The 14,527-nt window shown below is 38.4% G+C and overlaps 1 protein-coding gene across 1 annotated transcript; it reads left to right on the top strand.

Annotated features, from left to right (window-relative positions):
* The first annotated feature begins 252 nt into the window (after positions 1 to 252).
* LOC137100246 (C-type lectin domain family 6 member A-like) lies at positions 253 to 10,681 on the top strand. The gene is made up of 7 exons (XM_067477932.1): positions 253 to 535; positions 4,425 to 4,541; positions 8,190 to 8,270; positions 8,379 to 8,441; positions 8,708 to 8,850; positions 9,034 to 9,152; positions 10,117 to 10,681. The coding sequence occupies exons 1-7, from the start codon at positions 373 to 375 to the stop codon at positions 10,253 to 10,255; spliced, it is 825 nt and encodes a 274-aa protein (XP_067334033.1). The 5' UTR covers positions 253 to 372; the 3' UTR covers positions 10,256 to 10,681.
* Positions 10,682 to 14,527: the final 3,846 nt, after the last annotated feature.

Genomic DNA, 14,527 nt, shown 5'->3' with positions numbered 1-14,527 from the left:
GTGTGTGTGTGTGTGCGCGCAAGTTTTGCAGCCAGGTGATTTTACTTTATCTAAATAGTTTTATAAATCCAAAAACTGGACGACACAGTTTCCTGATTGGAGTAAATGAAACAACAAACTGCAGCTTCAAGATATTTTTATCCACCAGTCAAATGAATAAAAAGGTGTGAACACATTTGTTTTCTTGTTACTTCCTGAACCAGACAGAAGGTTGAACCCTGACAGCAGCATCAGTAAAGTAGATCACGTTACTGCATTTCTCTCTGCCACAGGTAGTAGTTTATACTACAGTAGAAGACTTTAAAGTTTTACTGCAGCACAGTAACAGTCAGTGAAGTTCAGCTACTGTCTGTCTGTCTCAGTCGTCTCAAGATGTCTTCAGATATAATTTACGCCAAACCAGATTTTTCCAAGGTGAGATACAACAGAAAGGTGGAGGAAGATGGAGGAGAGTGGGAGGAAAGAGAGGTGGATATCTACGAGAATGCAGATGTTATCAGAGATGATGGCACTGATATTCAGTCACAGGAAGAAGGTAAGTGATTGGACACAGGTGTAAATCTGCTATGTTGCTCTGTTCTGTCCACACAGCATCTACTGCACATCTGTTCATCTTGTTGCTCTTCCTGAACTTTCTTTCTTTCTTTTCTTTTTTCTTTCCATTAAAGTGTTTTTGTTGGGACCTATTTTCTTCTATGATTTGAGCATCTAAACCCAAAGTATGTTCATCCAGATCCTAAAAACCCCTTTAGGCAAACTTAATATTTTGGACATAAATTAAGTAAATTGCTGCTTATATAGTGCTTTTAGCCAAAGCACTTTACAATGTTGCTTCTCATTCACACACCGATGGTGGTGGCTGCCATGCAAGGTGCTCATCTGACCCTCCGGGAGAAACTTGGGGTTCAGTGTCTTGCCCAACGTTCCACCACTTGATTTAATCATGATTCAAGTTTTATAAAAAACCAAAAACAAATGACAAATTATGTTGTGCTGAAAAACTGATGACTACATTTACAGTGAGTTTTCTGTAGAAAACTACTTTTCAGGTGTTTGCTCAACACGTTCTCATCCCACAGAGACAGATAGTGACGCTTCCTAAGGCATCAAATTGTGCAACTTTTTGAAGTCCATTAGCGTATCATGTTGACGCCACAGGTCAATACTGGACACCATTGTTCCTTATGGCTCCAATAGTAACCAATAGGTGCCTTTGGCATAAATACAATACACCAAAGGATGTACAAAGTGGAACAATTTGATTCCAGTATCTGATGCTGTGGGATGAGAATATGTTTGTATCTCTACATAGTCTTTATTATGTAAAGTGTCTTGAGAAGACTATGTTGTGAATTGGTGCTATATACTGTAGAGCTGAATTAAAAACTGAATTGAACAGAACATCCTCTGATCAAATACAGTTTAAAATACAGTGGAGTACTATTGTACTTAAGTTTCAGAGCATGTACTTAGTACTTTTGCTTGAGAGAAATGATTTGTAAACCTGTAGTGGAATTTCTTTAAAGGAAGTATTTTTACTTGTAAATTGAGATTTTGTACTTCTACCACCTCTGGAAAAAAAACACACAGGAGTGTTTATACTGTTCTTAGAGTCTGAACCGTAGTGAAAAAGTTGATGAAGCTACTTTGTGAGTATTTTACAGTTTATGTATGTTTGGCCTGAGGGTTGAAGTGGAAACATCACACTCTGACCACAGTCATTGTCATGGTGATCTAACAGCTATAAAACATGTTGATATCAGTTTTTAAATGAACTTCAGTTAAAAGTTTCACTTCATTAAAAAGAAAGTAGTATTTCCTGTTTAATTTAATTTCATGTTAGATGTTTTCAGTCTTGCAGTCACAGTTTAGTATCTGGTTTAAATCTAAAAACGGGACAACACAGTCTCTTAGTTGAAGTAAAGAAAACTACAAACTGCAGCTACAAGTTAATTTTATCCCACAGTGTATGTGCTGGTTTCTTGTTACTTCCTTTATGTTCTCTAAAGACAAATAGTTTGAAAAAAACCCTGACAGCAACAGAAAAGTAGATTTTATTACTGTACAAACAAAACTAGTCAATATTAAAGTTTTGTCTGACGACAAACCACTGCTCGTTTTCATTTCCTTGTTTGCTTGCTTTAGTTTCTGAAGCAGGAAATAAAGTTTTCAGAATCAGAATCTTCCTTTGGAAAAGTCTGATAACACATTAGAAGAGTTTGCTTTAGTCGTTGGCAGCTGTCAAGGACGTGTTCAAAGACTAAATAGATACAATGTAACAATGACAGTTACAGAAAAAGAAAGAAAAAAAGTGAAACAGACAACATGGGAATGACCAGGTGCAGTTTGTGTGTGTGTGTGTGTGTGTGTTCAGTTTGAGTAGGACTATGTCCAGTGTGTACAGTAGACTGTGTATAGCAGCAATGTAGAGAGAGATGAGGTCAGATGTAAATGGATGTGATGCCCTGAGGAAAGAAACTGTTCTCGTGTCTGGTGGTTTTAGCAGACAGGGCTCAATATGTGCTTTGTATTACATTTATTTCCATAACTACTATGTTATGATGCTACAGAACATTTGGTTTTAGTAAATTACTTATTTCTTATGAGACCTGAAGCTTTGTGTGTTCGGATAATGTCACTTCTTCTCTTACCATTTAACTGTATCCTGGACTAATTGTAGTTTTTGAAAATATTTGATGAACGTCAGCAAATTACTGCACAGTCATCATAATAGGTCTCTCATGACCATAACACTTTGTTCTGTCTGCTTCAGCCACTTCTCTCTGTGGTCGTTTGGTTTCTTCTACCTGTTCAATAGACGCTGTCTCTGCACAGACAATTAACTGTGACTTTAAATCCAAATTATAAACCTGTTTCTTTTTCCTTAGATTAGAAAGTAACCTTTCAGTCCATGTCCACTTTACATCTACTGTAAATAACAAAATTGTTGGTTGAAACAAGATGAAACCCATAATTTTCTCTGAAATAGCATAACTAACAAAAGTGTTATGCCCCTGGTCTAGGGGAACCTAGACATAATGCAACCCTCCCCGTTTTCCCGGGTCTGGGACTGGTACTGCACAGCTAGGGATGGGCGGTTGTTTGCGGTTCATTGTCTTGCCCAGGGACACTTCAACATGTGGTCAGTGAGAGCCGGACGCAAACCTTTTGTCAGTTTCAAGTTGTTTCAGCGTAAGTTCTCATAAATAAAAGTTCTTCAAACGTGAAGAAAAAGTTTTAGTATGAAAGAAAGTTCATAGGTGAAAACAGTCCTGGTCTTAAGCAACGTCCTTGCAGCACTTTCACATTTAAGTAACTTCCATTATATATTACACAGTTTTTATTAGACACATAAAGCAATAATTTATATTCCAATAAACTGAGAGCTGATTTAAAAGTTAATAACACTAGTTAGTTGTTAATTTCAACTTTAGGAAAAAACTATTGGTCTAATTTTCATCTTTATATTGTAAGAAATCAGTCATCTGTGTCAGTTCCTTTTCAACATAGTATAAATACAAATTAAGTTTATCCAAAGTAACTTACAAGTGAGTCAAAAACATCAGAGCAAAGTACAATGAGAAGAAGTGTTTCTGTTTCATAAGTTTCAAGCCCAAGAAAGAACAGGAAAAAGGATAGGAAAATTTAAATTTCTCTGAGAGAGATATGTGATGAGACAGTGGAATCATCTGGTGGAAAGGACAGGAAGAGCTGTGTGTCGTCAGCATAGCAATGATAGGAAAAGCCATGAGAGTTAATGATAGAAACCAAGGATGTAGTATAGATGGAAGGCAGACTGGTTGACATCAAGGACATTGATCTGAGAAAGAAAATCTGAGAGTTGATCAAAGACTGATCATTTAAGGGTCTCGTCCAGAAAGAGAAGAGAGACAGGTCTGTAACTTTCACAAGACCAACATAAATGAAAAAAGATTTTTACATTTGTTATAAAAGATCAGAAGATTTACTCTATCTGAAATATTTTTTGATTTCATCTTGGTTTTCCCTTTGGGGACCTTTGCTTTTCTAATAACAGGTTTTGTGATCATTTACAGGAGCAGATTCTTGACCACATTTACACAGAATTTATAAAAGTCTGGTCTATGCAGAGATGGGAGAAATACCCAAACTCAATACTTAGTACCACTTCAAATCCTTTACTCAGGGTGAAGTAATAAGTACTGTACAGACTGTAGATCACAGCAGGGGGTTGGTCCGAGTCTCCTGAGGACCATGGCTGTAGGGAAAATACCCATTTGAAGAGTAACATGAATTAAAAATGTTTTTAACAAATGAGGTGGGAATTGGGTCGAGGGCACAAGTGGAAGACTTCAGTTTTGATACCACCTTCCTGAGTGTTTTAGCATCAACCAGAACAGTAAAATGATGACAGCTCAGACTGATGGTTTTCTTGTCTTCTGTAGGACGACACACTCTGAATCGTCCTCCAGTCCAAAACAAGTCTTTCAGATCTGCTGCTCTGTGTCTGGCAGTGCTGTGTCTTCTGCTGATGGTCGGGATCATCACCCTGTCCACACAATGTAAGAATGAACAGCTCTGAATATTTTTAACAAACAATGTGACAGTAACATGATGCATTTTATGACAAACTGGATCAACTCCTGTGTGTCTATAGGACAATGTTACACTCTTATACCAAATCTGAAGTCATTGGTCAGATTATTTATTCGTCCTCTCTGCACATTAAATAAATACTTTAAACCAGACTCCACTGTGAGAAACAGGAAACACTGTCTACAGTTCTCATGCATTAGAAACTGCAGCTGAGGTCAGTGTGAAACTTCAGCAGCCTGAGAGACACATGAACGACGAACGAATTTCTTGTGTTGTGGTCCAGCAGCAAACCAACATGTGACTAACAGGATGTAGAAATGTCAGAAACTGTTCTTATACCAACAAGCACAGGAGTAGTTGATCAAGATGAGTCTATGATCTGTGGTTCATCAACAGATCTATAGAGACCGTAAATGTTTTTCCAAGGAATTTATAATGTACAGACTGGACTTTGGTTTGGTGTGTATTTGGGAAGTGACTAATCTGTGTGGACTAGTCGAGTGTGGAAGCTTGTATTAGTAAGAGGTGAATAGAGCTAATTTTATTTGGCCTGGTTTGTGTGGGATTGCACAGTGTCACAGTGAGCACATTGTACCACTGAGACTGACAGAGAAACAGGTTTATTGTGAGGTGTTACAGGACGGATGATGGTGAATTGTGAGCAGATTGACAGATAGAAACTAACAGAGGACAGTGGGGTTTTATGGACAAATGGGGTGTGAGGAAGTAGGATTAGGGCTAAAGACACAGGGGAGCAGTCTGGACAACATAAAATGGTTTTAAACAGGGAAGTAACATAATACAAGATCAAGGAAAGAGACAGGAGAAAAAGAAGAGACAAGTAAAACAGACAAGTATACAAGGAGATGTGATAAGGAAAACATGGAAGAATTTCCATGGAGGCATGAAGAGATGACAGTGCAGAGTTTAAGCAGGTTGTTTAATGACATTCTGCAAAGTGAGAGGATGCCTGAGGAGTGGAGAAGAAGTGCACTTGTTACGATGTGGAAGAATAAGGGACAGAACAGGGAAGGTCAGAAAGAGCTACACTGTGTGTTTGTGTTACTGCATGAGTATATGAGAGTGGTACAGGACATGGATAAGAACAGTGTCACAGCAGTGAGGTGGGTGGTAGGAAAGACAGACTGCTTCAAGGTGGAGGTGGGTTTGCATCAAGGATCTCAGCTCCTTCCTGTTTGCAGTGGTGAAAGACAGGTTGACGGATGAGGACAGACCCCAGTCTCCATGGACTATGATGTTGGTAGATGACATTATGATCTGTAGTGGAAGTAGGAAGCAGACTGAGATGAACCTGGAGAAGTGGAGGTTCGACTGGAGAGAAGGGGGATGAAAATCAGTCGGACCAAGATGGAGGACATGTGCATAAATGAGAGAGATGGTGGTGGAGTGATGCAATTACAAGGGACAGAGGTGGTGAAGGTGGAGGAGTTTAAATACCTAAGATCAACTGTTCACAGCAACAGGGAATGTAGCAGAGAAGTGAAGAAGAGAGTGCAGGCAGGTGGAGAGGATGGAGAAGAGTTGATAGAATTGGTAGTGAGAGCAGTCGTGTTCGACATGGCCTGGTGACTGGACAAGGACGGACAGGATTAGGAATAAGTATATTTGAGGGACAGCACAGGTAGGACAGCTTGAGGACAAAGTGAGAGAAGTGAGACTTAGATGGTTTGGACAAGAAGGATGCAGGTTATATCAGGAAAAGAAGCTGAGGTTGGAGCTGTTGGACAGGAGGAGACAAGGAAGACTATGGAGGAGGTTCATGGATGCTGTGAAAGAGGACGTGAGATGGAAAGCGATGATCTGCTGTGGTGAAAGGAGGAGGAGCTGGAAGCTTCTTCAACCTCAATGTGTCACTGAACATCACAAGTTGATCAAGTTGTTCAAAGTTCCTCTATCAGAGAAAGAATAAGTAAGAATAACTACACAGGTCACACATCACATTTCCTGTGTCAGAGACACGTCTTCTTGACGTTTTGCTCTGTGGTTATTTGCACTTTGTGATGAGACAGGAAGCAGCTTTGGACCAGTACAATGATATTAATACATAAAGAGCTGCAAGTGAGTGAAAACCTTATAACTTAACATAAGGACGAGAAAACGTTTTAAAACTTTTAGCTTTCTGTTTATTAGGTTTTTTACTTCTAAAGCATTGATCAGACAGAAACTAATGTATTTAAAGTGTCAGTGGTTGTGGTTTGTCCTGCTGCTACTTCCTTGATGCTCTCTGTTCAAAGCTGCCTGACTCAGACACAAACAGACAGTGAAGACTGGTCACAAAGAATTTCACTTAGTTTTTAGCTCTTTAGTTAATCAACATGTCAACAGAAATTCAAACTGAGTCTGATCTGAGGGTGAAATACATCAGAGGAAAGAGAGAGAACATGGAGGTGGAGATGATGGAGGATGGAGATCAGTATGATGATGTTGGTAAGTGTAAAAATGATTAATAGTAGAAAAGAGTGTGATGAAGTTTTAGGTTCAAACAACCTCTTCACTTTTCCTGCCGTTAAAAACAAAGATGGTGATTAGTGTAGTAAAGTAGATTATTAGGTCACTTGGTGTCATTTGGTTCCACTGGAGTTTAAATCTCTTTGTTTTCCACAAGAAGCTGAACTTAATTAAAGGGAAACAGCAGAAAATCAGAACATTTAGTTTAAACTTTCATATGTGGAAAATGTGCAGTGCTCAATTTGGATCATATTGATCCTGCTGCATGACAAGCACAGAGACTTGTTCCAGTCAAAGAAAAGGACCCACAGTCTCCTGTATGTTGGTTTGGTCAGGGTGAGCCAGATCTTGGTCCTCTTCTTTTTCCATCTATACTACATCCCTGGGTTCTATCATTCACTCTCATGGCTTTTCCTATCATTGCTATGCTGACAACACACAGCTCTTCCTGTCCTTTCGACTGAGGACTCAACTGTCTCATACTACATTTCTGTCTCTGTGACATGTCTGCTTGGATAAGAGAAAGACATCTGCAGCTCAACTTCTCCAAGACAGATGTTCTACTCTTCACAGCCAGACCTTCAAACAACATCAGCATCAACACTGGTTCTTCAATGATTGTCCCCAGTCTGCCAGAAATTTGGGGGTCATATTATTTTATTGACATGTTCTCTGTCTCTAGGGCAGCAGATTTGTCCTCTACATAAGAAAGATCAGACCCTACCTTTCTGAATATAGAACCCAAAAAACTCTGCAGGCTCTGGTCACAACTTGTCTCAAACTACATCAATGTTCTCTTGACAGAGCTGCCAGAAGCACAATCAAACCCCTCCAGATCCAAAATGCAGCAGTACGTCTCATTTTTAATCAGCCAAAAACGACTCATGTCACACCACTGTTCAGATCTCTTCACCTGCTTCCTGTAGCTGCTCACATCAGGTTTAAAGCTCTGACTCTCACCTAGAAAGTGGTCAAATCACGAGTTATTTAAAACAGCAGGTTAAAGAACAGTGGCTTCAACAAGTTACTAGTGTTAAGTGTGACAGTGACACTTTAACGTGCTCAGGAAACTTCAATATGCTGTATTTAAAACACAATGATTTCATGGTTTTGATCTGTTTGCATTTGGTCTCCATATATTTTAGTGACTTTGGAGAAAAATTATCTGGAGAAGAATCTCAACAACCTGACCAAAAGCTACAATGAGCTCCAGGACAAAATGTCAGGTAAGGTTTTGAATTCATTGCCAAATATCATTATACATTATACAAGATTCAGCTTCATTTTACGTTGAGACATGACAGGATTCATATTGTTGTAATGTTGTTTTTAAGACACGTCATTCACCAACAGTCAGTTACAGGATGAAATAAAGCAGCTGACAGACAAAATTCAAGGTGAGAAAACTTTAAAAACTAAAACCGGATTAAACTTATTTCCATGATATGACTTAAATGTTGTTTCATTTTGTTGAACATTTTTCTATGTGGATATTTCTGTTGCAGGTCATCACTTAAAAATCTGAGTTTTAACTTTCTAAACTGAAGCTGAAAGACAAAAGCAGCATATTAAGATCTTATTTTACACAGTGACACTACAGATCATCATCATTCTGATACTGAATGACATGAAATCTGTCTTTTAACATTTGTTTGACATTAAGGGAAGATTTGTCCTGAAGGATGGAAGAGATTTGGATGCAGTTGTTACTTTAAATCCTCTGAGAAGAAAAGTTGGTCTGAGAGCAGAAAAGACTGTGAGAACAGAGAATCAGATCTGGTGATTATCAACAGCAAAGAAGAACAGGTGAGTGTGTGTGTGTGTGTGTGTGTGTGTGAGTGAGTGAGTGTGTGTGTGTGTGATCTTTCCTTGTGTTTCTGACCTGCTGTCAGTCTGGATCCTCATTTATTTATTTTACTGCTCAAAATTTTTCTAAATATCTTTACATACTGAAACACAATTAAGTGTTTGTCTCTTGTCATTTATTAGAAAATGGTCAGTGAGCTCACTAAGAATGGAGAGTCCTGGATTGGTCTGCGGACAGAACAGCCAGACTCAGGGGGAAAGTATCAAGGGAAATGGGTGGACGGATCAACACTGACACAAGAGTGAGACAGGTTTTATTTTTTATGACACTTTCATTAATGTCATTGGTAAAAACTAACATCTGTATTAAAAGATAATAACATGTCCACATATCTAATATCAGTTTTAGTTGTTTGAATGAAAAACAGCAAACTGCAAACCTCTGTAACACATCAACCTCTAGTTCCCTGAAACAAGGTGCAGCCTGAAAGCAGGCCACAGCTCACAGGGTGAAGGAGTTATGGACATATCCAACAATCTTTTCTGCAATTTCAGTGATAGTTGGAGCATGAAGGGTGCAGCCAGGCCCTACGTGGTGACAGGTGGAATACATCAGTGTTAGCAGGAATGCAGTATGAGCATGATGCTAATAGAAATCTCCATAAATATGCTTACAGAGATCAACACCCATGATGCAGCTCAAGACTCACTGTGAGGACAGTTGTATTACTCCATAGAATTATAGCTTCAGAATCTGGGAATAGAATCTTTCCTGTTGCAGTTACTGCACCTGGATACAGGGTGATTCTGAGACTGTCTACACACCAATTATACTGCATCTAGCTACAACAGAGGGTCTGAGTAGGTTTGATCTCAAATGCTGAGTTAGTCCAAAATTGTTGTGCAGCATCTAATCAGCATAAACACGTGAAGCTGCACCTGTTCTCCCTCAACAACAGAATGAAGTTCTGCCAAAGAAAAAACGCAGGAATCAGAGCAGGAAGACACTAAATGCTGCTGGAGTCTGAGCAGAGTCACTAACTTTGATTGGAATGAATGGAGGAGATCTCAGAGTCCTGGATCCAGGTTTCAGTTCACATCTGGGATCAGACTTATTCCCATGATCCTTGTGGTGTCAGCAAATCCCCTACATAGTTACTAAAATGACACTATTTCAAATCATCAAAATGAGATTTAACTTTATTTGAAAGTGAAAATAATCATGAATTTATCAAAGTCAAAAACAAGGTTTGATTTTTTTCACAGCTTCTGGGCGTCAGGAGAACCACAAGACACTGGGTATTTATATGCAGCATATTGTGATCAACACGGAAGATGGAGAAGTGAACGTGATAATTATTCTAAAAACTGGATCTGTGAGAAGAAGATTTCCTGCTTCCTCTGATGACAGAGAGGTGTGTAGTGTTGGGATGAAGCTGTTTGTCAAACTCTGAAATGTTCTTCCTGATCCTCAGAGTCATCTCACATTTGTTGACTTGTTCATTCTGTGTCACATGTTCAATCCTCTTTATTCCATAGATATTGTCCCTCTGTGCTCTATGGTGCAGACAGAGTAGTGGGGTTGGAAGTCGTCCACACAACAACTACATGTGGACTTACTAACTCTGTAGTCCCACTAAACTGCTGCAGTCACAGGAAACTGCAGCTTCACTTTGTTATTACTTGGTTAATTAATGAGTGTGTTGCTTCTAAAACTAATGTAACTGTCTTTATTACTGACACATCTGGAGTCAGCATCTTATTATTTTGAAAGCCATGATCGGGAGAATGACATTTAGGAAAATTGAATTTATGGTTCATTGAAATTAAAATAAAAGCTACAACTGAATCCAGTTTTCTGATGTTCATCTTTATTGTGTATTGAAAAATTTTATTGATAAATCTGACACAGAGTAACATGGAATATTTCCATTTTAAATCTGTGAAAATATTTATTAAAGTGACATTTAATACCTCATATAATAACTATTCTATTGTTGACAAGAAATCAATCTGCAGTCAGCAGATTAATTAAGGTCACAATTAATTATTCTGATAAAGGTTGGGTGAAAGTGATAAAGGAAGGAAAGAACTAAACCAGCATGTTCAGAAACAAGTTCACAATTTCTTGACAAAAACAAAAGGCAGGTTGTAAGAAATGTACAATAAATATTCTTAGTTATTTAGAGAAAAATGTAACATTACTGCTGACCCCCTACTGGCCATATTCTTGATTGTCTGTGTGGACACACTTGAATTTCTTACTTGGTGAGGCCCAGTAGCAAGGAGCACACCAACAGTGTAGGGCCCAGCTTTTTGGGCCCCACAAAGATTTCATTGAAAAAGCAGCTTAGGAGCCTCCCCTGATGTTCCTCTTGCTTTTTTTCATTTGGCCCACAAGGTCAGAAAAGTGTGTGAAATGTTTCCTCAGTTCTGCCAACTAGTGCTAGAGGCTTAGTATTACTAAATATACACACTTCCGGAAGTGTGTGACATTTTAACCGATCAGAGTACAGCCTAATGATAAGAAGGCATTTCTCATCACACACAGACATCACTGCAGACAAAGACATCACTTCCTGTACATGATGTCTTTGTGCTGTATTACACAAGCAGTTGCTCTTGTAAAAAAAAAAAAAAAACTAGCTAATGTTTACCTTATTCCGCTATATCAGTTGTATATCGCTAGCTCAGCAGTTATCGTTAGCAATGGCTTCTCTGTCCCCCTCTGTCTCTCCTTCTCTCACTTGCTAAGTCTGTCTCATTTTCATTTTTTCCTCTGCTTCCTTTAGTGATAATCTGACAGATCTGTAATAAGTGGAGGGTTTTTGCAGCTTTGGAGGAGAAGCTCATGGAATTGAAAGCACGGCTCCGCAAAATAATAGGGCCGACTTAGCGTAGCCCGTTAGCTGTCCCCCAGCAGTTCCCGAGCAGCCGGGAAGCCAGTCCAGCTGGGTGACTGTTCGAGTCCACAGGGTGGTGGATTTTGAACTGGTGGAAAGTGGATCAGAACCTTTTCCAAGTGAAATGGACATGAAATTAATTAGTTTAAAAATGCTGTCTGGTCTCAGTGACATATTAAATAATAATTATTAATGAAATTCCTGCAGTTTTTTTTTTTTTGCTTTGTTTCTGCTCTCTCACTCTAATCTGTCATGACGAATTCCCCAAAATAAAACTCTACAAAAGGTGCTAGGCAGACTGTAAATGGCTTCACACTCAAGGTGTATGAATCGCAACATCATTTAAATATGAATGAAAGTCTCCAACCCTCTGCAGGCTGTCGGCCTGGTTGTACTATTGTTCTACTTTTTCAGCGTGATCAAATCCATCGCCCTGCTCTGTTGTTGCATTGCTAATTCACAACTATACTGTACAACAGAGATTTACTACAAGTGCTTACTTACTTGGTTTGGGTCAATGCATTAAAGACTAACTGCTGTTTTCCAGGGAAACAAATTGCACCAAATGAGGCTGAATGTGTGCGTTATTTAGCATATGAAAAAGAGACAGTTTTTACTGGTCAAAGTTTCTAACAGCTGTGTCCCTGTTTTGAAACCTCCTCTGTCCTTTAACCAGAGAGAAAGACAAATGCAGAAACTACTGTAATTGATTCCACCCAATCCCCTAAAATCTGTCTTCATGACTAAATACATCTGTTGTACTTCTGCATTATACCATTTGGCGATTCGAATGAGGCATTCAGTGTTTTCTCATTAGACAGCGTTTCCCCTACATTGGCACAAGCATTGCAGCCCGCCACGACAACGTGTGCTGTTTAACAAAGTCCACACATAAGCAAATATAAATTATAAAGATGTTTAATTTGAATTCTGATACATAAGACTTCTCATGGTAAATTCCAGTTTGTTGGCCTGAAATTTAAAACAAAGTTTTAAATTTAAAGTTTTAAATTAGAGAGTTAAATGTAATTGTATTTTTTAAAAAGCAATATTTATGAAATTAGCACAGTTAAACTTTGTCTTTCATAACTGGCACGATGCCATCAGTATAAACAGCCTGTTAGAAGAGGAACATCCAAGAGGGTTTTAATTGAGGCCCCCAGTGAGACATATAGGAGAACTTATGCGAGTCATAAATGCATGAATGAGAAATAAATACCCAATTTTTGGGTGTATGTGTGTGTGTGTGTGTGTGTATGTGTGCACCAAACCTCTATTTTCCTCTTGCCACCATGTCCAAAAACATTTTAAGGTGAAACACTTACATTTTCCTTGTTTAGGGTGAATATAATGAGTAAAACGGGGCTAAAATAATTTGCATTATCAAATTAATTTCACCTTTGTCCATCATCAGAGACTATGGAGTCTATGTAGCCCAGCTGAATATTTCATGCACTAATCAAAATAACTTTAGCCTGATGAAGATTAAAAACACCAGCAGGCTACAGTAATTCCCAGGAAAAAGCAGTTTTTATTTGGGAATTAAAAATGATTCCTGTAATTTAACTCAACAGTATAAGATTGATGTGATCACATAAACAGTGACACCACACCACATGTAAACCTTGTTTTTCTTTTATGGGGGAGGCTTTGAACAAGAGAAAAAAAAAATAAAAAATCAGTAAAGTTCACATAGTATTGAGTCTCCCATAAAAAAACACAGAAATCAGCCGTCATGTCTACACAGTAATTATCGGTGTGTTCGCTTGATAAAGTGAAATTAACTACAACATATTTAGGTTCCTTGAAACTTTGGGAAAGGTTTGCTGTTCTCATGCCTCTTGAATAATACTGGATTTCTCTTTCACTTCAGTACAAACACAGTACTACTGGAACAGTACGCTGTGGTAGAAACATGGCTGTATGACATGTAATCATGCACCAGTGAGCTGTAACTGAGTGTAAGCTGAGCGCCACCTACAGACCAAATACTGTCATTACATTACATCCCAGAGGATAAGAAACGAGAAATCGGTGTAAGAGGAACAAATTCATGCATCAGAGACTCACACGTTCATTGGCTTTTACCCCCTTATTGTATTTCTGTATATTATTTTGAATGCACCGGGGACTCTAGAGTATTGTAATTTCAATTCTCAGTACGTGTTGCATATGCGGCAGAATTGACAGTCAAATTCAAGTCAGTCATCTTTACTAAGAGAAAAGAAAAAAAAAAACAACATTGACTAAATGTGCAGCAATAATTGGCTTAAAACTTAAATAAATCTTAAATCACTACTACTAAGGAACAAATTTAACTAAAACATATGTACTGATGTTAAAACATAATACATACTTAAGTTCTTTTGTCCTCATTTGTAAAACTATCAATTGTGAGCAAACCTAAAGATTTCAGGTTTTCAAGAAAACTGTGTTGGTTGTCTCACTGATGCATTTATTCTGCTGGAGAAACATTACAGACACACTTTATCTATAGATTCACATTTCATCAGCTTAGGATCTCTGTTACAGTTATGATTTTGTCTACTGATTCCAGCTGGTTTTAGATCACAACTCATCATTCTGACTCTGTAATCTGATACCTAATCATTGTGTCCAAGCAGCAGGTCGAGCTGAAGGCCCCGACACACCTGAGCATCACTGACTGCGTTTAACTTTTTATTCAGAAGAGCACCTCTTAGCAAAGTCTTAGCTTTGTGTTGAAAAATCTTACTGAATTACTCATTTCAAACAAAAAGCTCATATTATCATCA

The sequence above is a fragment of the Channa argus genome, chromosome 1, assembly GCF_033026475.1.
Source record: "Channa argus isolate prfri chromosome 1, Channa argus male v1.0, whole genome shotgun sequence".
NCBI classification, from domain to species: Eukaryota; Metazoa; Chordata; class Actinopteri; order Anabantiformes; family Channidae; genus Channa; species Channa argus.
Note: the sequence above shows the minus strand (reverse complement) of the source record. Positions and strands in the feature narration are given on the sequence as shown.

Excerpts from the sequence above, each read along its gene's own strand:
- LOC137100246 (XM_067477932.1), top strand. The coding sequence starts at position 373 with ATGTCTTCAGATATAATTTACGCCAAACCAGATTTTTCCAAGGTGAGA. Across the intron at positions 8,442-8,707 it reads GCTGACAGACAAAATTCAAG|GGAAGATTTGTCCTGAAGGA; the intron begins GTGAGAAAACTT and ends TTTGACATTAAG. Across the intron at positions 8,851-9,033 it reads TCAACAGCAAAGAAGAACAG|AAAATGGTCAGTGAGCTCAC; the intron begins GTGAGTGTGTGT and ends GTCATTTATTAG.